The following is a 26,149-nucleotide window of genomic DNA, read 5'->3' as shown; positions in this document are numbered from 1 at the left end:
AAACTAGGGGACCGGAAAACCATGCGGCTATGCAGCCCCAGCCCCACATATATGAGGGCTTTTGGGCCAAAAAAATATTTTTGGACTTTTTGTTACATTTCAATTTTTTTTGGGTATTCCTAAATTTTTGTTAATAGTATGGACTATGATATAATAACTTTTGAGGTATTAAAGTAAAAATATTTGGTCCTCTTATAAAGAAAAAAATATTTTATTTCATAAAACTTAATAATTATTACAAAGCATAAAATATTAAACATACATTATCTTAAAATTTTAAAATAGATGTGAAAAAAACGGAATAACGATAAGTTTTTCTGTTGATTGTTGCAAATTTCAATATACGAATACTTATAACGATGTTTTGAATTGAAATTTTCTACGAATACTTATAACGATATATATAGTAAAAGAGAAATTTCTTAACTTATAATTAAACACCATTAAGTAATGTATGGAGGATTAACAAAATTGGATATAAAACAAGAATGTATAATGTTCATTTTGACGCCATTTCTTCTTCTTCATATTTTACAATTTACACTAAACATTTTCCCAAATTCAGCTCATAATCAAGTGCGCCTCATATTTTCGCCAAATTCATCTAATTGAAAACCCAAATTTCAATATACTCATGTCTTGTGAAGCAAACAAATCTCTTATTTCGCATTTCTTTGGGCTTCGCAACATTATTGGGCTTTGTTTGGGGCCCATTTAGAATGAAGAAGTACTTTAGTTAAAAACTCAGATAAACCTAGCCGTCGTCACCGTCACCGTCTCCGTCGAAATCCCCATTACTTACGACACCGCGAGCTCTCAATCTTCTTCTTACACTCTATTGCTTGTGTTTCCTCTTCACTACAACAGTTTCGTGTACCAAAGGCAGTTCTTTCTTTTGTCCCAAGGTAAGCTTTGTGATTCCTTGAGACTGTGTTGATGAAGCACAGACTCAGAGACTTTTGGTTTATGATTCTCTTTATCTTTGTGACATGAAGCAGAGCTAAAGAAAACATGGGAATACCAGATGCAGCTCAAGACTTGTCGACAGAGATGGAAGTTGATGCTTTTAGAAGAATCTTCCCTCTTCGTTTCTTTGAGCGTCATCTCTCTGAATCTCTTCGTCCTGATGGAAGACAACTTGGAAAAGCTAGAGACACCATTGTTAATCTTGGTATAAACAATGAAGATTGATTCTTTTTAGTTTTTATCAAATTAAAAATGTCAACTTTATAGTGGTTTCTTGTGTTTGTTGTAGGACTTGTTTCAACTGCTGATGGGTCTGCTCTTGCTAAGATTGGTTCCACTGTAAGAACCCGCCTTAGTCGTTTCGATAGTATTCACATGATCAGCAATGTTTTGCTTACATAGTTGTTTCGTGTTTATAGACTATGCTTGCTGCTATTAGAATGGAAGTTATGACTCCTTCTACGGACTCTCCAGACGAAGGATGCATAGGTTGTTATCTCGTTGTCTTGTTCTCTATGTGGTTTGTTGTTCTTCTTTGGTGATTCATTTTGTGATTCCTTTTTGGTAGCTATTGAGTTCCATATGCCTCCAATTTGTTCTCCGACTGTTCGTCCTGGAAGACCAGCCGAAGCTGCTCCCGTTATTTCAAAGCGTTTGTCTGATACTATTTTAAGGTGTGTTTTGGTTTGATCTTTCTCTTTATATTTTCTCTGTCTCATTGAGCATCAAATACAATGTTCCTTCTAAAAGTGTTTCTTTTTTGTTCTAGTTCTGGTATGATTGATCTTAAAGAACTGTGTCTAGTTAGTGGAAAAGCTGCTTGGATGGGTTATCTGGTGAGTACTCGTTGGTCTTATATCGGTGCTTGTCCGTCAGTTGATTCACATCTATTCTTCTAGGGATCTTTCTCTTTGATATTTAACTGAGTTCTCTAGCATATATATGAACATTGTTGCTCTCTGAAATTTCTCATAGGACATATATTGCCTGGATGCTGATGGTGCTCTCTTTGATGCTGCTCTGCTTGCTGCTGTCGCAGCCTTCTCCAATCGTAAGTTCTTCTCTGTTCTCATCCTTTAGTTGGTTTCACAGCTCCTTTAGAGAACCTTTGAATAAAGCTGATTCTCAAGTTTATCAAATCCATTTCGAATATGAGTAAAAAGAGCAAGCCTTAGAGAACACTTAAATCTTGCTGAGTGAGTCATACCTGAGTAATATTCTTCCCTGCACAATAGCGGTTTGTTCAGAAGTTGTGTGATTGGTGTTCCGAGACAGAAGAATTTTTCCTCTGATGCATAAAATATCTTTTATATTGCAGTGCAAATTCCAATTGTTGCTCTGAATGACAATGGAAGAATAGTTGCCGTCACTGGAGAAAAAGATCAAGACAATGCTTTGATCACCGAGAAAGAAGCAGTGAACAAGGAGAAGAGAAAACTTACGCTTAAGAACATTCCTTTCTCTTTAACTTGCATACTTCACAAGAACTACATCTTAGCAGATCCAACAACCGAAGAAGAATCGATCATGGACACTCTTGTGACTGTTGTTTTGGATTCCTCGGATCAAATGGTTTCTTTCTACAAATCAGGAGGAGCTGCTCTCGCCTATTCATCAGCCATCAAGGTGAGAGTTTTAGCTTTCTCTTAGGTTAATCCACCACTTGATTTACACCGTTTTTTGTTTCTTATAAAGTTGCTATGCGCAGAGCTGTGTCGAGTTAGCAAGGAAGAGAGCAAAGGAGCTTAAGCAGATATTGGGAGAGATGGATATCGACTAATTTATCAGATGGAACGATTCCATAACATTGTTGAAATTTTGTGTTACATATTTTAATCAGATCACCAAGTTACCCATTTAGAGGCAAAGGAAGAAGCTCTTCACCATTTTTGTTCGATTGTGTTACGGTTTTGTTTGTCATATAACGACTTTAATTTAGTGCTAGTGTAAGTGTGAGATTATATTATCTCCATTTCAAACGAACCGAAATGTGCGTAAGCTGATTAATTTTACAAATGTTCAAATCAAAAGCAATTAACAAGTTTGTTTGTTGACCACCATCGCAAGTTTGTTTTTGATTAGGCTTTTCTGAATTTTTTTATGTTATAATGTAAGGGTATGTTAAAATATTATTCCATTTAAAAGAGGCATTGTAACAAGAACCATTCTGAATCTGTGAAAGAAATATTCCATACTAGACGAGGAAAGTCCTCGAGAGACTAATTAAATACTAAATAACATAAAATCATTCTGAATCTGTGGAAGAATCATATGCTAAGCGAGGAACTTCCTCCAAAGACATGAGACTCTCAGTGTGATTATGATAATAGCGGACCTCTCTTACATTTTTATGATTAAGCTTCCAGAATTCTTCGTCACCAATTCCTTCATATAATCATATTTGACCCTCCTTACTAGGGTTCTTTTTGGATCATAATATAAGACATAAATTGCTTCAGATGTTGTTGCAGCTGTATAAATAAACTCACCAGTGGATCATGAGTAATACCTCTCAGCCCCCAAGAAACTTTCCAGATCGGGTCACGTTGAGGAAATTTTCTAAGTGACCGTTCTTGTTTCTCTTCATCCTCCAAAACCCAAAATCATTTACCAGAGACGTCGTCAGAGCAAACCCATGCAAATTTTCCTTCGTAGTTGAGGAAAAATTTGCAAAGTAAATTATCAGCCGCTGATTTTCTTATTGTGTTGAACTTTTCGTACCTCACATCGAAGCTCATAAGGACTTTCTCAACTTCAGAACTATCATCGACTCCAAAAGGTATACTCGCTTCATAATACACTTCCCCGTTGATACATATACTTTGTATTAGTCCCTCGGCGGATAGAGGGACATGTTTAGGGGTATTTTGTGTCACTCTCCATGATTCTTGAGGTCCCAAAGTAAAAACAAGAGGATCTTGGTATCTAGAGCATGAGATGCACAAGACTTTATACTTACCCTCGACCGGATCATATCCTAAAGAGCTACATTCAAATGCGACTTTTGGTAAGGTAACATGTTGTCTCATGATTGGATTCCAAACTACAATATGCCCCAAGAATCTCCCAAACATATCAAGCCATGGACCGACTGGGACCATTCGTGATAATCAAATATGAGAGTGTCTTTCAGATAACGCTCCACATGTGGATAACATGATCTGTCCGGATTTTCATGTTGGGGCATTGCGCAGAAAATACGCTTGTCACTTGTTTTCACGCAGACCAAAAGACACAACCTAGTTGAAGACTGACTCGCGAACGACCTGATGAAATCTGGATGAGTGGTGATTGATGACCATAGCTAAGAGACCCAGTGGAACCTCGCAGCAGATTTAGCAGGAAGTCTCAAGAGTATATCAGGAATTAGATCAAGAGGAATCATCTCGAGAAACTTACAAAAACTCTCATCTTCTTTAGATTGTATACTTACTTCCCTATCTTCCGCCTCTTCCTCTACTCTATCCATTGGCGTCGATCCACTAGTTTTTTTTTTTAACCCTAATTTTTCAACCCTAAGTTTTTCAAACCATTATAGTAGTTGTCATCTCTGGACAAAAGGAACAAGTCAATGCATCGATCACCGAAAAGGAAGCATCGTACAAAGAGAAGAAAACTGAAGATTAAGAACATCTCTTTCTCTTTAACTTGCATACATCATGTTCAAGAACTACATCTTAGCAAATCCAACGACCGAAGACGAATTGATCATGGACACTCTAGCTAGTGACCATTGTTTTAAAAACCATACTCAAAATGTATTAAAAAAACAAATAAAAGAATTTTACATTTGGTTGTATTTGACAAAACATATCAACACTTTAGATTCTTGCGGTAAGTCAGAATTCTTACCAGAAGAATCTAAAACTTTGGTTCACTGATTCATGAGAACTTTGATCCGAACAATATTTACCTAGAAAACTGATCTCACCCTCATCAATACTGATCTTGATGAAAGTGAATCTTACAAAAACAAAAAAATAATGATAGATTTGCACTTAATTACTGATAAGTAGACTAAAAGAAGAACGATGAAATTATAGCAAATCAGCAACATGACCATCACGGAACTAGTTAATACTAAAAAGCATCAAAGTTGGATTTCTAAGTGATCTAACAAACGCTTTTTTAAAGATTAAATTCGAGATGAAAATATGGATGAAAAAGAATTAAATTGCTAACATAAATTGACCAAAATCGTAAGCATTGATCATCACCCATATCTTCATCTCAAATGAATCCATATAATCAACACTCTAACGTAACCAGAAAACTTGTTATACTTATTTTTGGGTAAAAGATTATAAAATTTAGATTTCCAAGCAATCTACGAGCAAATTTTTAACGGATTAAATTTGAGATGGCCATATGGGTAACCAATATATAAATTGGTAACTTAAATTGACCAAAATCTTAAATATTAGTTACCCAAACAGCCATCTGAAATGAATCCATGCATATGATCAACTCTCTAATGTAACAAGACAAGTTTATCCACTCTAACGATAGATAGCTCCACAACGTCATCAACATAATTAACGAAAGATAGACGTCGATATCTATCTACTGTGAAACCAAACATGAGTATTATGAATCAAAAAGATCCATTAATGTTAATTCATACTCATGTTTGACTTCACAACAGAGAGATTTCGACATCTACCTTTATCCATCGGCGACTCACTTTTGTTTTTCTAAACCCTAATTTTCTGTCTGGGTCTCTCTGTCTTTGACGTATTTATAGTACAAAAAAAATTGTTGCCCAAGAAAAAAAAAAAAAAGAAAAACAAACCTTCTGAATCCGACAGAGGCTTTAATCTGTTACCGTTAAAGTGTTGTATGATTCCGTTAGAATCTGCAACTCCGTTAATATTTTTTCCGTTTTCTTTCAGGGAAGAGAAAAAAAAAACACAGACCTCTCTTTTCTCTCTTCATGTTTTCATCGATAGTGGAAGAGATCAAGTGAAAGAAAAACACTCAGATCTGGAAATTCAGCTTCTTAGATCTATGAATTTTCAAATTCGTTGATCCATTTTTCCGCTTCAATCGTCTCCGATCTGATTTCATCAGCTTCGTACCGCTCCGGTCATGAATCCATTCTCTTCCGGCACGCGTCTCAGGTTAGGAATCACTTTACTCCGATCTCCAACTAGTAATCTGCTTTTTCTCTATTGCGACTTTGCGATACTTCCATTTTCGTGCGTTTTCTAGTGTCTAAATCCATAATGTAGCTTGATTCTTCTAGTAATCGGCAAATTCAATCGGAAATTGACGATTATCAGAAAAATGTTTTGGCTGATTGTGTGAGATTAGGCATGTTGTATGATAGAATCCTCTTAGCATTTTTGATGAAGCTTCGATTCTTTATAAATTGAGAGTATGTAAATGTAAATGAATTCATCATTTTAATGACAATTTGTGTTGCAGCGACATGATTCGAGCTATACGTGCGAGTAAAACCGCTGCTGAGGAACGTGCTGTTGTGAGGAAAGAATGTGCTGCGATCCGTGCTTCGATTAATGAAAATGACCAGGACTATAGACATCGGGATCTAGCGAAGCTTATGTTCATTCATATGCTTGGTTACCCTACTCATTTTGGGCAAATGGAATGCTTGAAGTTAATTGCTTCTCCTGGATTTCCTGAGAAGAGGATTGGTTATCTTGGATTAATGTTGCTTCTTGATGAAAGGCAAGAAGTATTAATGCTTGTCACCAACTCGCTGAAGCAGTATCCTTTATGGTGTTAATTTTTGATTTTGATTCCCTAGTAGTGTTTTAACTTTTTGCTGGCATCTTCGCACAAATTTTTAAGTTCATCTTGTGAGAACCTTGACTTACGTCTAGAGATCTGAATCACACGAACCAGTACATTGTGGGGCTTGCTCTCTGTGCTTTAGGAAATATTTGTTCAGCAGAAATGGCTCGTGATCTCGCCCCTGAAGTTGAACGATTACTTCAGTTTCGTGATCCAAATATACGCAAGAAAGTGAGTGTTTTCTTGTACTGTCATTGTACCCGTTCAGATAACAGGTGTCTTTGTTGTGAGGGTCAGTGGTGGAAATGTTGGAAAACCTTAGATGCTAGGTTAACGTGCATGTATTAACCACGTGAAGGCTTTAATTTACGAGCTATGTATCATTTTCACGAATTTACACTTTACTTCTGTCATTTTTTTGTATGCATAGACTAATACATTATAGTGAACTAGTTTTTTTTTTCTTTATTTAGGCAGCTCTTTGCGCGATAAGGATCATCAGAAAAGTTCCGGATCTTTCTGAGAACTTTATTAATCCTGGTGCTGCTTTACTCAAAGAAAAGCATCATGGTGTTCTCATTACGGGAGTTCACCTTTGCACAGAAATCTGTAAAGTCAGTTCCGAAGCCCTTGAATATTTCCGGAAGGTAATCTGCTGATATCCTATCTATGTGGTTAAACGAATATTAGGATGCCTTATATGTTCTAGTTTGCGTTCTTCTTCTTTCTTGGAGAATCGGAAAGTACTCTACATTTGTTCATTAGGCTTCTCTTTGTAACTCATAGCCTCTTACTGTCTCATGGTTTCATGATTCTTGTCTGGAATCTGTATGATCCCTGCATTCTCCATTTTGTCTCTTTAGATTCATTATCTTCCTGGATAATATTTGCCTGTATTCTAAACTGATTTGAGTGTTTTCAATCTTTGATGTTCTTGCCATGATGGAAAATGAGCGGTTTCCTTATCTAATTGACAGAAATGCACAGAGGGCTTGGTTAAAACCCTGAGAGATATTGCAAACAGTCCATATTCACCTGAGTATGACGTCGCTGGAATTACGGATCCATTCCTTCACATCAGATTGCTCAAACTGTTGCGTGTTTTGGGCCAAGGGGATGCAGATGCCAGTGACTGTATGAATGATATACTTGCTCAGGTTTGTTCGTACGTAGTCTGTCGAGCTTTTTTTTCAAGCCTTTTTCTCTTTTCAAACAATGGTAAAAAATGAAGCCTTTTTCTCATCTTTATAGGTTTTGTTTCAAAGATCATTTGTGAAATTTGCTTTGAAAACGCTTTTGATCTACATCAGTCAGGATCGTAATTGCAGATAATCATTTTTGATTCCTAAGTTGATTTTTAATGTATTAGGTGGCATCAAAAACCGAGTCAAACAAAAATGCAGGGAATGCTATCCTATACGAATGCGTTCAAACGATAATGAGCATCGAAGAAAATGGTGGCCTACGAGTCCTTGCAATCAATATCTTAGGAAAATTCTTGTCCAACCGAGATAATAACATCAGGTTTTTATCGAGTACCACCATATTTGAGTTTTTTTTTGTAACTAATCTCTGAGATCTTATTATTCATCTACAATAATCTTCCAAATTTAGTTTGCTATAATGCTGACAGAAGTTGTTACACTCATATATGTCTAGTTTGCAGTGATTCTGTTTTTTTTTCTATTATTCCACTTGAAGGAGCAGCTGTTTATAAAGATAAAATAAACCAAAACTGACGTGTTTGGACAGTATTGTGTATGGATGGAACTATTGTATGAGATTTTGTGAAAAATTGATAGAACACTTCATCTGATCTCTTTCTTGTCTCTCCACTGACCACCTTCCAGAAAATAATAAACCTTAGCTTTGCTTTCTCAGATACGTAGCATTAAACATGCTGATGAGATCCTTAACTGTTGATTCCCAAGCGGTTCAAAGACACAGAGCTACAATCCTGGAGTGTGTTAAGGTATTTTATGTGGTGTTACTTCTTTGTTGGGATATCCTATTGATTTACTAGGCGATTTAGATTCCACTGGATTTACTGGTTATGGAATGCAATTTATGTATCAGAGCTGTAACATGCTTCCGACTTTGTGTCTTAGTATAGTAAACCATCTAATTCTGTGTAGGTCGACTGAGATCATTCTTTATTAAATGGAAAGTGTTTAATATCTTGTGCTTTAGGATTCAGATGCTTCAATTCAGAAAAGGGCACTTGAGCTTATTTACCTTCTAGTGAATGAGAATAACGTGAAGCCACTAGCAAAGGAGCTTATAGAATATTTGGAAGTAAGCGAACAAGATTTTAAAGGAGATCTTACTGCAAAGATATGCTCCATAGTTGAAAAGTAAGTTGCGCAACTCTTCAGCCAGCATGTACAGAGATTTCATTCTTCTAGTATATGGTAACTGAACATTTTAATTTGTATCAAAGTTGTGCGTTAAGCTCAATTAATAGTAATCCCTTAAGTTTATCAGAATGCTGGCCTGGATAAATGGTGTCCATCAGACCTAATTGGTTACTGAATTAGTATTTCCTTTCTGCTAGGTTTGCTCCAGAGAAAATCTGGTACATTGATCAAATGCTAAAGGTTCTATCTGAGGTATATTTTGAACCCAGGTTGTGAGATTACGTTTTTCCGTACACTTAACTAACAACAAACTTTTTACTTCATATGAATTTATGTAGGTTCTAATCTGAGAGTTCTAATCTTGATTATGTCCATAACAGGCTGGAACTTATGTGAAAGAGGATGTATGGCACGCGCTGATTGTTGTAATAACAAATGCCCCTGATCTCCATGGGTACACTGTCAGGGCTTTGTATAGAGCATTACATACATCTTTTGAACAGGTAGACATTTCTTTGGTTAGACATTTCCTAAATTTGAATATCTTGTAACTTAGGAGTAAGAGGGTCATTATCATGTTTGGGCAGGAAACTCTTGTGCGCGTTGCAATATGGTGCATAGGAGAATATGCTGATCTGTTGGTTAACAATGCTGGAATGCTTGACTTAGAAGATCCAATAACGGTAAGTACTATCATCCTGCACTCAGGGTTTATTGTTGTGACTGGTACTGGAGGTGCAATTTGGGGATCTCTTTCTTAATTTGCTTTTTTTGGTCTTGTAAAATATTTCTGCTTCACTGATTTATGTGGGGATCCTCACACCCTAGAAATGTTAACTCGTCATCTTGTGGATTTTCTGCGCTGGCTAGTTTTCTGTTTGATAAAAAATGAAGAAAATGGTATCAGTTGTTATTTTCTGTGTCTTAAGGGGATGTATTTTCCTTACTATTTGATTGCTCATTCAAATAGATTCATTAATGAACATTCTGCCTGCAACATTTTGAATGATCCTCTTTACATGCCAAAGGTATATTTTTCAATGAGATATTAGGAGGATAGATATTTATTTGTGTTCTCAAGCTTCTGTAATCAGGTAACAGAATCAGATGCAGTGGATGTTGTCGAGAATGCTATTAAGCATCATTTATCAGATGTCACAACTAAGGCAATGGCACTCATTGCTCTGTTAAAGATCTCATCTCGTTTCCCATCCTGTTCAGAGTATGCCAACTCCTACCTAGCTAGTTGATTCTAGATTTTCTGGTTATAATCACGCATGAACTCATTTCACGTCCCTGATTTTTTCTTATTAATTATGCCGCGATGAAAATTAGTCAATGATACTTCTCACCAGTGTTGGGCTTGTTGTATTGCTTACAGGAGAGTTAAAAGTATTATAGGACAGAACAAAGGTAGCTTTGTCTTAGAACTTCAACAAAGATCCCTGGAGTTCAGTTCAGTTATTCAAAAGCATCAGAATATAAGGTAATTCTTTCGATGCTACTGGACATATCTGTTTTCATCAATTTGAATGAGAGAGTCCTATAGATATTGATCTACTAAATTACTCAACACGATTGATATAAATATGCAGATCTTCTCTGGTTGAAAGAATGCCGGTCCTTGATGAGGCAACATTTAGTGGAAGGAGAGCTGGTTCTTTACCAGCATCTGTGTCAACTTCTGGAAAATCTCCGCTTGGTATTCCAAACGGTGTTGCTAAAGCAGCAGCTCCTCTTGTTGATTTACTCGATCTGGGCTCTGATGATACTCCTGCGCCTACCTCCTCCAGTAACAACTTTCTTCAAGATCTTCTTGGTGTTGATTTATCGCAGCCTTCAGCACAACCTGGTTAGACTTCCAAGCTTACACTATTCCACTTCATTAGCTCAAAGAAAAAACTAACTTATTGAAGTTTTTCTTGTATTGCAACTGATAATATTAATTGTTAACCATCTGTATAGCACTATCTTCCTGGAATAGAAGTTAGATTATAATTCATATACGTTTTCTTCAGCCAGATAATTTTCTCTGGTCATGTCCTCAACTTATTGGCTTCAGCTGCAGTATGGCCTGTCCTAACTATAACCCGAAGAAAACTGTAAAAATTTTAGTGAAGATAAGTGTAGTGTTAAGTTTTGTAGAGAGTTTGGGATGTTCAGTTGTGAAGTTTCATCATATATTCTAAATCGTCGACCCCTTTGTTTACCCCTGCATTTTTCAATTTCAGGTGCCATGCAGCCATCGCAAGCTGGTGCGGATATTCTTATGGATCTGTTGTCAATCGGAACTCCTGCCCCTGTGCAAAATGGCTCGGCGAATGGAGACTTATTATCTATTCAAGATAACAATGCTCCAATAGCGCCTTCTTTGACTTCTCCCACTGCGCCTTCTTCGATGATGGATTTATTGGATGGATTTGGTCCCACCCCACCAAAGAGCGGTAAAGATGCGCTATATTAAACATTGAAAAGTTACATAGCACAGTTTCTCCCCTCTTTCTTCTTGTTTTCAAATGTGATGATATCATCTCTTTTCTTCCATGACAGAGGACAAGAGTGCAGCATATCCGTCCATTGTTGCATTTGAAAGCAGCTCCTTGAAGATTGAGTTCAACTTCACAAAGCAATCAGAAAATCCTCAAACGACAGACATTGTGGCCAATTTCATAAATCTTACTCCTAACGTGTACACAGAATTTCTTTTCCAGGCTGCAGTTCCAAAGGTCAGGTCCCAAATTTGCTTTTTCTGCTTACGTTATAGGCCTTATGATTCATAGCTAATAAGAACACAATCTTTCCTAAAGAACAATTCTGCCATGTGCTTGGTTCTTAACGTTCCACATTTTTATGGTCGTGATAGTGATAGATTCATGTTTTTTGCAAAGTTCTTATTAGTGGAAATACTTGGAACTGTTTTGGAGTAAATTGGGTTCGGTTTAGGTTTCCATGATATGTTTTGTTGACGATGTTCTAATATATTCATGTTATCACACACATTGCAGTTTCTACAACTTCACCTGGATCCCGCTAGCAGCAATTCTCTTCCAGCTAACGGAAACATCAAACAAACTATGAGAGTTACAAATAGCCAAAAGGGGAAGGTACATTTTCTTCTTTTTCTTTCTTCTCTTCACCAGATTTATATAACAACAAGCACAAAACCTCAATCTTTTGTGAAACCGATACCACAAAGCGCTCAGAATAATCGCTGTTCTTCTCTGTTTTCAGAAACCCATTGTGATGCGGATGAGGGTAGGTTACAAGATTAATGGCAAAGATGTGTTGGAGGAAGGACAAATCAACAATTTCCCACGTGGGTTATGAGAACGTTTCAGGTATTCCAAGATTCATATACATATTCCTAATTTATATAATCACTTCCCATAGACTAAAACAAACTTCTTCATAGAACCTTTGTATGTGTGATTCGTTGGCTTTGTGTGAAATCTGGGTTTAAAGTGAGATAACTTTTTGATGGTCTGAGTTACTTATGAGAATGTGTGACGTCAAATGTATTCTTCTTGCTGCTTCAAGTTCTTCTCTATCATTTATATCATTAATAAAACGTTTTTGTTTTTTCCATAGTAACATTTTGAGAAAACAATTTATTATTAGTTTAGAAAATAACTTATTTTGTCTTTTGTAATAACGAAGATTTTCATCAACTCCGAATTCAGTATAATAATTAGAAATTAGACGGACAATTTTTTTTAATTTTAAACAAAAATTGTGTATGACAAATTAGGCCTATCGATATTGTTTATGCACTATTCAAACCGTTCAAATTGTGTTTACATGCAGTCCAAAATGCTGAATTTTCATTTCTTGCCTAACCATGCTGCCTAAAGTTAGTAATCGTCATAGTGAGATGCAATACTTAGCCGCCTAGTATTTTCTTGAACAGTTATTAAAACATAAAACAATGTAATGCAACCATTTGATTAGTTTTCTGGTTAATAGTATGAACATATCCAACAAAATAACAGCAACTTCATTTTCAACACTTATTGAAGCTATATATAGCTAAACAAAACAAGATAAAAGAAGTCCTTGATACCTAAAATCTGTTGATTATATTTGTATCTATCATGATCTAAAGTTTAAAAGTCATGAGATGTAATTCATATGGAAACAGTGTAGTACCAGATCAGTTCTTTTGGAGTTTAATTCTGTCCAGAATTTTAGTCCAATGCTTTCTCTGAATTAATGTGTCTGAATGTAATTTTTTTTGTTTAGCTATATATTTTCTCACTTCTCAACTAATCGGCACTACGATTTTATCAAATTTTTGGTGCTAATTATAAAAGAATTACATATTTTTGGACCAAATGAAGTATTTATACATAGGGCGTGGTGAATTGCAAATAAGAATATTTTACATATTAATTACTTTCATATTTTTTTTTATATACATAATTCTTACGTAATATTTTGTTCAGGACATGGAATCTGCAACATTTTAACACAAGTACCGTTAAAACAACGTACTACTATGTCACTATGTCAGAAACAAGACATATACACTGCTACAATGCAAATATTAAAATAAAATCATTTATATTAAATTTGCCAACCAGTAGAAAAATAAAATCTAAGAATTACAAATGTCAGACTACGAAAATTCTTAGTACAATTTATACTTATTGTACGACAAAAAAAAGAGAGATATTTTACTAGACTCATCAATAATCCTCACTAAGAAACCCACCGATCTTATTCTCTCTATCGTAATTATTGTTGCTGCAATTATTGCTATAGTTATAAATATCATTATTACTATTGTAATTATTATTATGATTATGATTATTACTACCCTCACCCACCAAATCATTACGTTCAACCCTAAACGCATCGTTTTGTTCTTCTTGACTCATTTCCTCTTTAGCACTGTGGTGAAACGGGTAGTACCCTGGTTGTGTCGCCGGAGGTACAACCGACGGGAGCTTCGAGAGAAGCGCCTCGAGGCTGCTCATTGACGGTGTTATCTTCATCGAAAGCGGTAGAGGCGGTGCAGCCCCTCCTACAGCTTGTGGCTGGTTGTGGTGGCCTATCAAAAAGCGGTGGTTGTGGTCAGAATGATAAAACTGGTGCTCAGGCTGCTGATGCGGAGGAGCGACTCCCGGGAAATGCCACGTGTCAGAAGGAGAAGCGTTGATGAAAGGGTAACCAGAAGAAGAAGGGTGAGGAAGAAGTACTCCAGGGATGCTCTCTATATAGCTCAGCTTTTTTCTTAGCATCACAACATAGCTTAAATCCTCTATCACCTTTAATCAATACAAAAATTTAATACATAAATATTAATGCAAAATATGTAACGTATAGAGAAAGAGAGAGAGAGAGGGGAAACCTTGTGAACAGCTCCTAACTGGACAACACCTTCTCGAACAGAAATCAAGGCAATGGTCTGAAAAAACATTTTCATGTAATCATATATAAAGAGACACAATTTTACAAGTTAAATGTATGATCATGCATATATGAAATTATGTACATATAATATAAGATTTGGAGAAATATACTTTGATACCAGACTGAAACTGAGCTTCCCATGTCCTAGGGTACTGCAAAATTACATAAATTTCAATTAGTGTTAGTGAATAAGAATGCTTATACATATGTGTAAATTTCACATACACACTGATACATTTTTTTCTTCTTATAAAACGGAACTAGCATGCATGTGAGTATGTAAAGGAGTGTATAGCATATAGGTAGGTTATAAGCATATGCTTACTGAGTCAGCGGAATTATGCCAAGCAGATAAGAAGTTAATCTCTTGGTCATTAGGTTCTTTATAAATCCACTTGTGACTGTGATCTGCAGCTACTTTTCCTATCAACCTGCACAAAATTTAATAACATTTTTTCAATCATTAGAGTATTATTAAATTAATTAACAACCATTATAATATTTAGTTGACAATGATTAGTTTAACACTTCCTTCGCCAAAAAAATAATACTTAAATACTCTTCTCTTATCAGCTTTTTGATCAAACACTTTGCAAACAATGTTCAAGACTTTTAAAACAGTTACGGATAAACTTTGAAAAATAGAATAAAAGAGGTACTTTGACTCATAAATTTCTAAAACCAACTTATTTACATATACATACATATGGATATAAAATGTGAGTTAGAAAATAGTATGGACTTGGGTCCAAAAACTCGGTTAACAAAAAAAGTGAAACCCAAAAGAGAGAAAGTACTATATACAAAAATATAAATAGAAAAAAGGTTATATTTCTTTGTGTAAATATCATTTAATTTTTGCTGAAAAATTATCCTCACAGACCCTTCTCCATAATTGTAGATTTCATGAGACATCTTGAAGAACAATTCAGGCTGAAGCCCTTGGTATTGTTGAAAATCACTATTTCCATAAGCCGCTGAGCCACCACCGCCACCACTACCTTCTCCGGAGCTCATTTCCGCGGCAGAAGCTGCAAAGTTGCAAAAACCATCTTCCCAAACCAAGATCCTGCCAATTATTTACATACAACATATATATCTTAATTATATACACCAAGAAATGTTTAGATATACATACAACTTTGTGACATATATAGGTTGTTTTATTGTACCAGTTTCTCCTGTTCCCTCTTGATCTATCATAAGCTCCTTGACCATCCCATCTGCTTGCCAACAACATGAAATGATCAGTACATATTTACCATTGAAAGATTTGTGTTTCTTAATGAAAAATTACCTATTTTCCCCAAAACAAACTCACAATAATACTTGCAGAATAATTGAAAAATAATAACAAGAAAGTAGAAATATTTTCGAAATGAAAAATCGAGTTTTAGATTTCTTATATATGTAGGAGGTTGATTTTGAAGATAAGCTTACTTGGGAGGAGGATAGTTTCTAGGCAAGATCCTCCAGAAAACAGCATAAACCCATTGAGAGTTCTCATGGATGCATAAGCTTCTTAGTGTGTGTTGAAGAAGATGAGTCACTGCTAATGGATTTAGATGTTCTTCCATTTATTCTGAATTTACAATGGCTTTTTTTTTTTGGGTTCTTTTCTCTTTATTTTTCTTTTGGTTCTCTGAGTAAAGACTTCCTTTAGATAGAAGAAGGTAGAAAACCCTCACTATCTATCCTCCTTTATATAACAAGATTTATAGATCCACTCCCCAAAGCATCTTTTCATTATTTATTTCTTAATTTTTATTTACTTTTATTAAATCTTGATGGAGATAAGAAATTGAATTATTTATATTTTTGGCTTTTCCTCGTGTTTAGCCATTTACCTAACGTTACTTTTTTCGTGTTTTATTTACTCCTTTTTCTTTCGCATGTAAGTAAATGTCACATAATTTATGACGCATGAAAAACTCTAAGTAGACGTCCTGATACTTACTAAATAAATATTTAAAATAGCATTTCAAATATTGCTTATTTGATGACACTTTTTTAGTTTGTTTATAAACCATTTTAAGTGTGTAACTTCTCCAATAGTATACTATAGTATAGTCCTTGTTGTTTGTCTCTAGTGAGTTAAAATTTAAATAATATTATTAAGAACAATTTTCAGATTCATGTTTGTGCATGTATTTACAAGGAGAAATCAATAGAACAACATGTACAATATTGTAGTATGGGTAGACATAAATACATGTTATGTGTTATCCATCGCGTAGTCTCTATATATTCTGTATATCAAGTTCGCCATATTTTTGGATTGGCAGATCAATCAACAACTAGATTATATTTAACAAAATACAATTAGATTATCCTCATGTAAACTTGATATCTTTTCAGCTACACATGATCTTTTAACATGAATATACACATTAAATCTATTGATAGTCCGGACCAGATATATACTTTACCAAGAATACCAAATTTGCAAGTTTTATGACTATGTCAACCTTGAACTCTAATTATAATGTAGAGATACCATATTCATCATTATTGGGTTTTACACTAAATGAGAAACTGTCTATTTACCTGAAAATCATATGTAGTTAATGAATACATTTTCAAATAAGTGTTTTATTTTTCTGACAAAACTGCCAAATTGATTTAATTTCAAATCCTATGAAATAAAGGTTTGGGGTTTTCCTTTACCAACAACACATTCATTTATTTTCAGTTCAGTAGTCAGTTAACGAAAACTGTACCTCTTTTTTTGATTCTTTTGTACATGTGTTTTAATTTCTCTCTCTCACCTCTATTCTTTTCTTTCCTAATTCTCTTGTAAAAAAAAGTTAAATTCAGTCTACTAATAAAGTTTGCTAAATTTTTTGTATGTATTGAAACTCGAAAGTATGAACTCTCGTGCATGTACCATATTACTTTACTAGTTAGAAAATTGATGTTACATCCACGAGAATTCATACTTCAATACATAAAAAAAAATCGAAAACTTTTACTTGCACAAAAAGTCAAAAATATACATGTATAGGCATGTGTGTATCGATTTATGCACATGTCATGGTCTTAGGAATCAAAATCTCATTGATGATGCTAAGGATTTAATCAACGACATTATACAGGTATTTAGGTCACATGATATTTAAGTCAAATCAAAATCCAAATCATTATACACCTAGGAATTTAACAAGACATCTCTACATAAGGAGATGTTACGTTTGTGAAAATTATAGTACTTAAAGGACCCACAGTTTGCGGTAGAACTAATTCAAATGTGTCACATGGATCCTTATGATAGTATTGACGAATTAAATGATTCTTTTTTGGACAAGGATATTGAAACATATAATCGAACTTTATATATCTACTTAAGCATATTAATAAAATATACTAAGATGTAAGTCCAATGATTATTCTCTTATGTTGGTCAAAGCTAGCTACGATTTTTAATTTATTACTGTTGTATCATCTGCAACATCAATTTCACCCGAGAGGCCTCGTAATGTGATTTTCGACTTTAAATTCATCTTTAATGATTTTGGAGAATAAGAGCTAATAAGCGTCAATGGTGAATGATATATCAATATTTTTTTATCTCACCACGTAATGCCGTTATTTTTTGTTTAATATTTTTAAAAATTAACTTAAGAAATGAATTAGACTTCATTAATCTTAAAAGCTCATTTGTTTTTATTATAAATATAATTATCATGCGTAAGCTATTTTCAGATAAAATATTTTCATTATTCGATCATTTAAACTATTTGTTACTTTTGCATATATATATATAGAATATCTAACTAAGGCTTTATAAAACAAGTGCTTGATACATATTTCTAACTTTTTCATATTTGCGCCAATATTGTTATGTGATGTTTAGTGAATAATAACATGTTTTGTTTTCATATAAAGATGAAAATTAATATTTCAATTGCTAAAATAAATATTGCACAAGAAAAAAAATTACTAAACAGAAATACAAATACAAATCCAAATATTTTGTTTAAAATCGTAAATCAAAAAGGTTAGCAACTTGCATTTAGATAAATCACTTTTCGATCGGAACTTAAAAGCCAAATAGCTACAAAAAATGAACATAATCTTCCAATTCTCGCAGACATCCAAGTTTGTTTATCTAGAGTTATAATCGAGAATCATAACAAAGACTTGATCATAATGTTTCTACTCTATCCATCATCCATGCAGACTTTGATTTCTCTTAAAATACTAGATAATTCACGGTACCTTAACAACTAGCTTTGAAACATTCCCCTTTTAGATTTCTCTTAAAACATTTAGATTTCTATTTAATTTGTTCAATATATCCAGTTTTAAAATATAATTACTTCTCCATGAAGCATAATGGTCCACATAGGCATACATTGAAGCCAACAACAACAAAAAGTGTACGTTGGAAAACTTTTATCATTTTGGTACGAAGATTGTGTGCCCACGTAGATAGGTTTAGGGACTAGAAGTAGAAATAATAATAGATGCTTCATTTAATTTATCATACATCTCTCTCTATACGGATAGAAAAAAACAATTAAAAATGTGTAAATGGTAAGAATAATAAGAAAATAAAAACGGAAATAGATTGGAGGAAAAAGACATGATGACTAAAAGGAGCTTTCAGTGCTTTCAATTCAGCTCTGAGGCTGACACTAAGAAAGTGTTTTTGGGCAGACCATTATGCTCTTGTCTTTGACCATTCTTCCTACCTTCTCTCCTTTTTTTTTGTTTAAACTAAATTCTCTAATTATGTTTACATGGTTTTGGTTCTACTTCTCATAATTTAGGTGCATATTGTTTGGTATATACTTTACAAAATCTTGAAAAGAAAAAATATGTATGTCGAACTAAATGTTTTTCTCTTAAAGTTGTCTGTAATGAATGGAAATAATTCGAATATACTTTAACATGCAATTCAATAATATCAAGTGCTTGCAAAATTTGTAAAGATCAATATATTATTCATTCCTTTCCTCTCAAAATTTTGGTATATAGCTCAATTGTTCAGTTGTTGCATGTTCCTGTAACTTTTTTTTTGAAACTGAATTTTTGTTTTTCATTGCTTACATGGAAATCGTAAGTTATAATGAGGGGAAAAGACTTATGATTTACATTATGTTACAGAAAAAATGGTGAATTTTTGTTTCTCCGGGAGATGATTACAGAAATATGTATCTAGAAAGCAAATTATTAAAAACTCTGTAAGATATGGGCTCACATAAAAACGTATCAGTTTATTAGAATGTGGAGATTCGCTTTCAAAGTTTATAATGTTTTTTTGTTTTTAATAATGAGTTTGAGAAGCTGATACATAATATAAAAACAATATATCGTTTTTTCTTAATTCATGTGAAAAAAATTCACATGCATAGTCTTTAATGTTCATAGGTCTAGCAATTTGTCCACACCTCTTAGATTTTCTAGATAGGGACAGACATTGCAATCTTTACTATCTCTCTCTTGGATTCTTCCCCTGGCAACCCATATTTTGTATTTTCATCTACGTATATACATACATACACAGTTATATTTTTATACATCTATGAAAAATTAATTAGAACATAAATATAAATGTATTTATGCTAGTCTAATTAGTTATATGATATAACTTATATCTATATATTTATGAGCTATTGAAAACCATATGATTGTAATAGAGATTATTTAAGAGTGAATTTTAAGTTATAGTTGAAGCATATGATACTAAAGTAATTAAAAGTTTTCTCATTTCATTTACCATTTAGTTTGAGTGTTTTTATGTAGATTGACTGGGCGAGGTTTATTAGATTTCTTTTTATTGGAATTAGGATTCGTGAACAAATAAAACAAACAACTATAGAAAATGATCTACAACAACAATAAAAATGTAGCCACTGTGAGCTAGCTACCGATATTGGGCAGCATAATATTTTCAACAATTCTGAAAATCTCTTAAAATTAATTAATAAATGGAAATTTGTTACATATCCAGGGTTTGGTGGTGAATATTAATCTAATACAATATTTTGTTGAACTTTTGTAAGCTTTAAGAACAAAAATAAATGCTATATATATATATATATATATATATATATATACGTGTGTGTGTGTTCGTTAAATCTTATTCTTAAGAAACAATTGTAATATTTCCGACACGGTAAGATGCCATAACAGAACTAGCTAGGGACAAGCTCTGAATGAGATGAGGTAAGCACTCGAGTACTAAAAAACTTTTCAATAGTGACACACACATATATACTAATTAAATCTAATTTTGTATAACAAATGAAAGAGCATTGTATATGACTTCAATAACAATGTATGTTGCGAACTAATAATTATGGGTCGACAAAGTTCGGATATTAATTAAGTGAAGTCCGTTAAGTCTTAGACGTTCAAATGTGTGTGTTTGTGACTGGGAAAATATTCTCTAGTTATAAGATATTATTTTTTGAACAAATAATTATCATTATGTCTTTAGTTTCTTATGTATGTTAGAGACTTAAAGTAATACAAAGTATTTACATTATGTGGATGTTAGCATTATTTTAATGCTATTACTATATTTATGTATTGAAATCTCATACTATTAAACAACAATTAAATTATACTTTATACCACAATTTTTTTTTTTTTGGGTCAAAATACCACAAAAAATTATTATGGTACAACTCAACATGGTTCTTATGGCAAGTAGTCTAAGGTTGTTTGGCTGTCAATTCTAGGTTAAACAACATAGAGATTTGTTATGAAATAGTGTGCCAGCGTTGCAGTGCTATAGGGAGACGATCAATCACAACTTTTGAATCAAAGCTTCTTACTTCTTTTCAAACGTGGGCTCTATAGATCACAGTTTAGTTTTATCCAACTTCAGTAAATGGATTCCGAAACTTTTTATCATTTATGATTTACATGGCAACATTTTCTGGGACGGCCGGTGATCATCTGGAGTAATTGTTGTATGTTAGGAAAGTTGGTATGGGCACAAGTCGAGAAATTTATTATTTCATGTATATGTATTTTGTATGCATTGAATTCATTTACTTTTTAATTTATTTTGAGGTCTAAGATAATAAGTACACTGAGATAGAGAATGCCCCATCCCTTTCCTTCATTTAGGACGTGGAATCTCTGCTCCACCCATTTGCTCGAATTATCCCCATTGTTGTAAAAACCTTCTAAAAGTTTAGTGGAAAAAAACATTATACTAGTATAGATGCTTTAGATTAGCAATAAATGTTAAAAGACATGTAGGAATGTACAAAAAAAAAACTACTAGGATTCTCTAGAGAATGTATACACATAAACTTTTAACTCATCAATTGCATTATAGCATGGAATAATATTGATAGTACTTTAACCATCGATCAATTGCATTTTATAAATCATAAAGTTTGGAGAGCGTTGGTCAAGATTTATGGTTATCAAATTACAAACAAATATCTTGACATTTCATTAGACAGTGGTTTGTTGATAGTAACGGTGGTACAAACTAGGAACTAAAATTTCGTTGAGGAGAAACCAAAAGTTCGGGACCTTTGAAAAAGAATTGTTTTGTTAGGTTCTGCAAATCATGTGAACTCTATAAATTTTTATTTTTAATCAAAGTAGTCAAATAATTACGTACGATTTTTTTTTAGTATTAGTTACTTCTCGAAAATAATATTTTATATTAACTAGAACTGGATTTGACTTATAATGTATTAGATAATCATTGTCTAATCTTTCTTCGTGGGACTTTAATTGACATCCAAATAAATTTCTCCACAAAACACCACAAACTTTTGGTTTGTCCACTAACAAAACTTTGGCATCCATTTTAATCGCCATATCACATTGAGCGCTCCTCTCATAACAAACATGTAGTCTTACATCCAATTTTTAAGGACCAAAATTTTGAATCTTGCTAGTAGTTAAGCTATGCAATATATCGAATCCTCCCATCCAGGGATCTTTACTATCATCTCTCTTGGTGTTGTGGAGGTTCCGTTGGTCTGTTTTCCCGTTCAATCTCATCATCAACAAGGTCATGAAAGACCTTTATGTTTTCTTTCGAATTTGCTTTTAGTTTTTTACGATTATGTTTTCTTTCGAATTTGCTTTTAGTTTTTTACGATCTCTAACAATACTGGAATTACAATTTTACATTCTTTTATGGAAGTTCATTAATGAATATTTTCTATTAATGTATATGTATTTCACTATTTCTCCTTGATAAACTTATCATGTCCATAAACCCAAATGCATTTCCTGGTTTCACTACCACATGCTAGCTAAATTTAAAACAATGAAAGTTAATTCCTTATTAAACTAATATAGAATGTGATATATAATCATTGTCTCCTTTGACATTCCATATTGTTTATTCATTGCCTCTTTTCTACATAAAAAGGGACAAGAAACAGCAGATCAATAAGTAGATTATGGTATGTTCAGTGCATTTAATAATAATTAAGAAGGTCCCAAATATTTGTTTGTATAACATGATTAGACTAGGTGAAGCCGTGAAGGTGATGTCCATACAAAAACCTAAATTTCAGTGTCTTCTTGAAATGATAAATAGAAAAATAAAATACTAATATAAGTAAATAAATGTGTTTATATCTTACCACTATCATCACACGGTACCAAAAAAAAACTATATCGATCTTTCGCCTTTCTAGATTAATTAGAATAACCCAATCCGTTTCCCAACAATCCAACATCCGTCGTTTTTGCTCCTCGGACTTTTAAAACTATTATTCATTTATTACGAAAATTATTTTTTATATAGCCTATTATAATGATTCGTTCAACTAAATAATAAATGCTCCTCACCTCTCTTAGTCAATACTCAATATATATAATATTTCGTGGCCTTCTCGTAAACCATGCACATGCATTTGTGCCTTCTATATTAGATGAGAGATGCAATTTCTATATTACAAGAGAAAGAGAAAGATGCAACAAGTACAAATGTATGTGATGATTTATAATCATTGGCTTCAAGTTTATATATTACTAGGTTAATACCAAAGCTAATTATATATATATATATATATATATATATATATCTGTTATATTTTCAGATATATATTATTGTTGAGATCGATCAGTCATAAACATAGCTATGGGTGTTATTGTTGTATAACTTTCTTACACAGTTGATCATGAGCAAACGATAAAAAAAAAAAATATATTTTATAGTGTGGTTAACGGAAGACAAACAAATATGTAAACAAATGATTATATATTTAAAACTTGTGTGATTCCACAAACATTGTCATTACTAAGAAAATCTATAAATTGTGGAGATAGACCAAAAAAGAAGACAAAAAAAAAAAAACTAAGCAAGCCTTGGTCGTGCGGAATTTGAATAGCTTCCGCTTGCATGTCCTTTTGTCAGGATTTCTTTGCTATAATAGGATTTTTGGAAATGACAATCGCGTTGAAGCCAAATGCCGTAAATCGGGTTTGGCAGGAGTTATAGGCGCGAGAAATCTCGTAGAGAAGATCTCCCAAAAGAAATCTGAAACAGATGAAATGAACATTCTCACATGTAAATAGTAAACCAAGAAAAAACTGTAAATATTTTCCTTCAAAAGTCAAAAACTTACATAGATTGGTATAGTATTTGGCCTAACATACAAAAGAAAACAACAGCTCTTGATACGACTGATTGTTAACTTATGATGACTTGTTTTGATACACAATGCTATTGTTCTCTTGTTCAATGGTCTTTACGTTTACATCTTAAAAAGTTAAGTTACTAGTAGAGTTCAAAAAGGTGAATTTATCTCATAAAAAGAAGTTACTTCGTACAGTATCTAAAATAGTGTCGTGCATCTATATATAGATATGCGTGTTTAAGGTGCACTTGAGGCATAATAATTACATTTTAATTGTCTATTTTCCATGTAAAAATAGACCAAACAAGATAAGTGAATCTCAGCTGACAAAGTAGCTCGACTTATATATGGTAAAGGGCAATGCTTAATTAGTATTCGATTGCGACGACCCTCACCACTCTCCTTGGTGCAATATCATGATACACGTTTTATATATATTATTAGCATATACATTTGGGTGAGAGAGAATAAGTACGATCGAGTCATAACTCATATGCTACTGCGCCAGTTTTTCTAGCCGGTAATTTTAGGATTATTCTCCATGAGATCCGATTTTAAAAGTTAAATAAATGAGCTGTCCACTTAAATCTAGTGGACAAAAGAAAGAGTGAAACATTTCCAACTATGTATTACACACATTTTGGATTATTCTAAGTTTCGATGCACAACATAGTGCTATACTGTTCATTTTAAAAAAAAAAAATTTCAAATTTTCTGATGATAAGTTAATAATCCTTTGGTTCTCTCAATATAAGAAAAATTAGTACAAATTTAATACAAGAAAACCTTACAAAAACAAATAAATATTATATGGTGATTGGAGCATACAAGAATAGTAGTTTTCACAATTTCATATACTAAAAACATATAGATAAAAATCTAAGACTGATGAGAAAAGTTGGTCGATATTTAAACATAAATAAGCTCTATTAGTATACTTTTAGCAATTCGAATGGAAGAAGAAAACACAGAAAATAAAGTGGTTTGAAACAGAATGATAGAGAGGTCTTATTGTGGACAAGAAGTTGGTCAAGTGTAAGAAAGGCAGTAAGGAAATGAACCTTAGCTGCAGATGTTAAAACTCCCAAAGCATCACGTGAAAGCCTTTCTTGTCCTCCTTCTCTTTTAGCTATATAATTTAATTAAGACAGTTAAGCTTAAACAAATCAAAACGTTATTTACAATTATTCTTGAAAACACATACTCTTTCTTTAAATTAAGAAATGAGATCATCTTTAGACATATTTGGCAGTGAACTTCATCAAAACTTACAGTTTATTAGTATTACAGTTTACATAAAAACTAGATATTTCATGTATATAATTTTTACAATGATTAAGTTTGCTTTTATCACTGTCTATTTAAGAGTGTAGTTTGTGAATGAAGTATTTTCCCAAGACTTCCGATCTTAAAATAATTTATGCTTTCAATTAACAAAAATAAATCCCCTAAAATGACGTATAAGATATTCTACTTGGATTTTAAGTCAGCAAGTTTTTTTCGTATTAATGTAGGAGTATTTTTGTTTTTATTACAAATATCTCTATGATTTTACAAGATGGTATAATACTAACTTTTACATTTTTTCTAATCTTTTGTAACATTCCCACAAAAAAGGTTAAATGATTTATTTATTTTTAAGTTAAAGGAAACTTCTTTATGCATAATCAGATTATTTAGGCCATCTCCATTGGGGTATCTCAATGAGATACTCTCCCACTAGAATAATGAAAAAAAAATGAAGGAGATAGAGAGAGGTTCTTATTTGAGAACCTATGTATAGTTGTATACTACACTTGTCTTTTCCTAATTGGTTCTTATCTTAAATTAAAATAATAAAAAATTAAATATATAATTAAACTATATAAAATACTAATATTCTTGTGTTGAGATATCTATAGGAGTATATAAACTAATGGAGATGCTCTTAAAACCGAAAAATTTGTTGATCTTTTAATTTAAACAAGGAAAATAACACATTAAAAGTTAACTTTATTTGGCTTATAAGGTCAAAAAGAGAAAGCGATTTATCAAAAATTTTGGAGAACACCCACTTTCCGTAAATTTCAATATATGAATTAGACA

At 33.0% G+C, this 26,149-nt stretch overlaps 3 protein-coding genes, 3 non-coding genes and 1 pseudogene across 9 annotated transcripts; 2 read left to right on the top strand and 5 right to left on the bottom strand.

The window, feature by feature from the left end:
* Positions 1-707: 707 nt before the first annotated feature.
* On the top strand, positions 708-3,121 carry AT1G60080 (3'-5'-exoribonuclease family protein). Its single transcript, NM_104700.5, has 9 exons — positions 708-905; positions 999-1,171; positions 1,256-1,305; positions 1,386-1,455; positions 1,535-1,640; positions 1,736-1,802; positions 1,942-2,017; positions 2,285-2,592; positions 2,675-3,121. Exons 2-9 carry the CDS (start codon positions 1,012-1,014, stop codon positions 2,744-2,746), a joined length of 909 nt encoding a protein of 302 aa, NP_176216.1. The 5' UTR covers positions 708-905; positions 999-1,011; the 3' UTR covers positions 2,747-3,121.
* A 90-nt stretch (positions 3,122-3,211) lies between these two features.
* AT1G60075 lies at positions 3,212-4,435 on the bottom strand (annotated as a pseudogene). Its single transcript has one exon.
* Positions 4,436-5,084: 649 nt separating this feature from the next.
* On the bottom strand, positions 5,085-5,223 carry MIR774b. Its single transcript, NR_139406.1, has one exon. It is a non-coding gene; the product is annotated as a microRNA ath-MIR774b precursor (primary transcript).
* A 94-nt stretch (positions 5,224-5,317) lies between these two features.
* Positions 5,318-5,415, bottom strand: MIR774a. The gene has a single exon (NR_139877.1). It is a non-coding gene; the product is annotated as a microRNA ath-MIR774a precursor (primary transcript).
* A 92-nt stretch (positions 5,416-5,507) lies between these two features.
* MIR859 lies at positions 5,508-5,633 on the bottom strand. The gene has a single exon (NR_139876.1). It is a non-coding gene; the product is annotated as a microRNA ath-MIR859 precursor (primary transcript).
* A 190-nt stretch (positions 5,634-5,823) lies between these two features.
* Positions 5,824-12,747, top strand: AT1G60070 (Adaptor protein complex AP-1, gamma subunit). Of its 2 annotated transcripts, NM_001198341.1 has the most exons (19): positions 5,824-6,086; positions 6,394-6,696; positions 6,813-6,954; positions 7,197-7,370; positions 7,701-7,880; positions 8,093-8,247; positions 8,605-8,695; positions 8,914-9,077; positions 9,278-9,332; positions 9,461-9,583; positions 9,668-9,763; positions 10,175-10,302; positions 10,462-10,566; positions 10,676-10,932; positions 11,312-11,524; positions 11,631-11,806; positions 11,888-11,995; positions 12,086-12,184; positions 12,312-12,747. In NM_001198341.1, the coding sequence occupies exons 1-19, from the start codon at positions 6,055-6,057 to the stop codon at positions 12,405-12,407; spliced, it is 2,697 nt and encodes an 898-aa protein (NP_001185270.1). In that variant the 5' UTR covers positions 5,824-6,054; the 3' UTR covers positions 12,408-12,747. The 2 variants fall into 2 exon arrangements, with proteins under 2 accessions (NP_001185270.1, NP_176215.2); NM_104699.3 differs by lacking the exon at positions 11,888-11,995 and having other exon boundaries at positions 5,825-6,086; positions 12,312-12,746.
* A 788-nt stretch (positions 12,748-13,535) lies between these two features.
* AT1G60060 (Serine/threonine-protein kinase WNK (With No Lysine)-like protein) lies at positions 13,536-16,181 on the bottom strand. 2 transcript variants are annotated; one of them, NM_104698.2, is made up of 7 exons: positions 15,933-16,181; positions 15,665-15,715; positions 15,376-15,561; positions 14,818-14,923; positions 14,603-14,644; positions 14,431-14,487; positions 13,536-14,347 (listed from the first exon to the last, which is right to left on the bottom strand). In NM_104698.2, exons 1-7 carry the CDS (start codon positions 16,067-16,069, stop codon positions 13,766-13,768), a joined length of 1,161 nt encoding a protein of 386 aa, NP_564753.1. In that variant the 5' UTR covers positions 16,070-16,181; the 3' UTR covers positions 13,536-13,765. The 2 variants fall into 2 exon arrangements, with proteins under 2 accessions (NP_564753.1, NP_001323128.1); NM_001333875.1 differs by lacking the exon at positions 15,933-16,181 and having other exon boundaries at positions 13,561-14,347; positions 15,665-15,779.
* Positions 16,182-26,149: the final 9,968 nt, after the last annotated feature.

The sequence above is a fragment of the Arabidopsis thaliana genome, assembly GCF_000001735.4.
Source record: "Arabidopsis thaliana chromosome 1 sequence".
Classification (NCBI taxonomy): domain Eukaryota; kingdom Viridiplantae; phylum Streptophyta; class Magnoliopsida; order Brassicales; family Brassicaceae; genus Arabidopsis; species Arabidopsis thaliana.
Note: the sequence above shows the minus strand (reverse complement) of the source record. Positions and strands in the feature narration are given on the sequence as shown.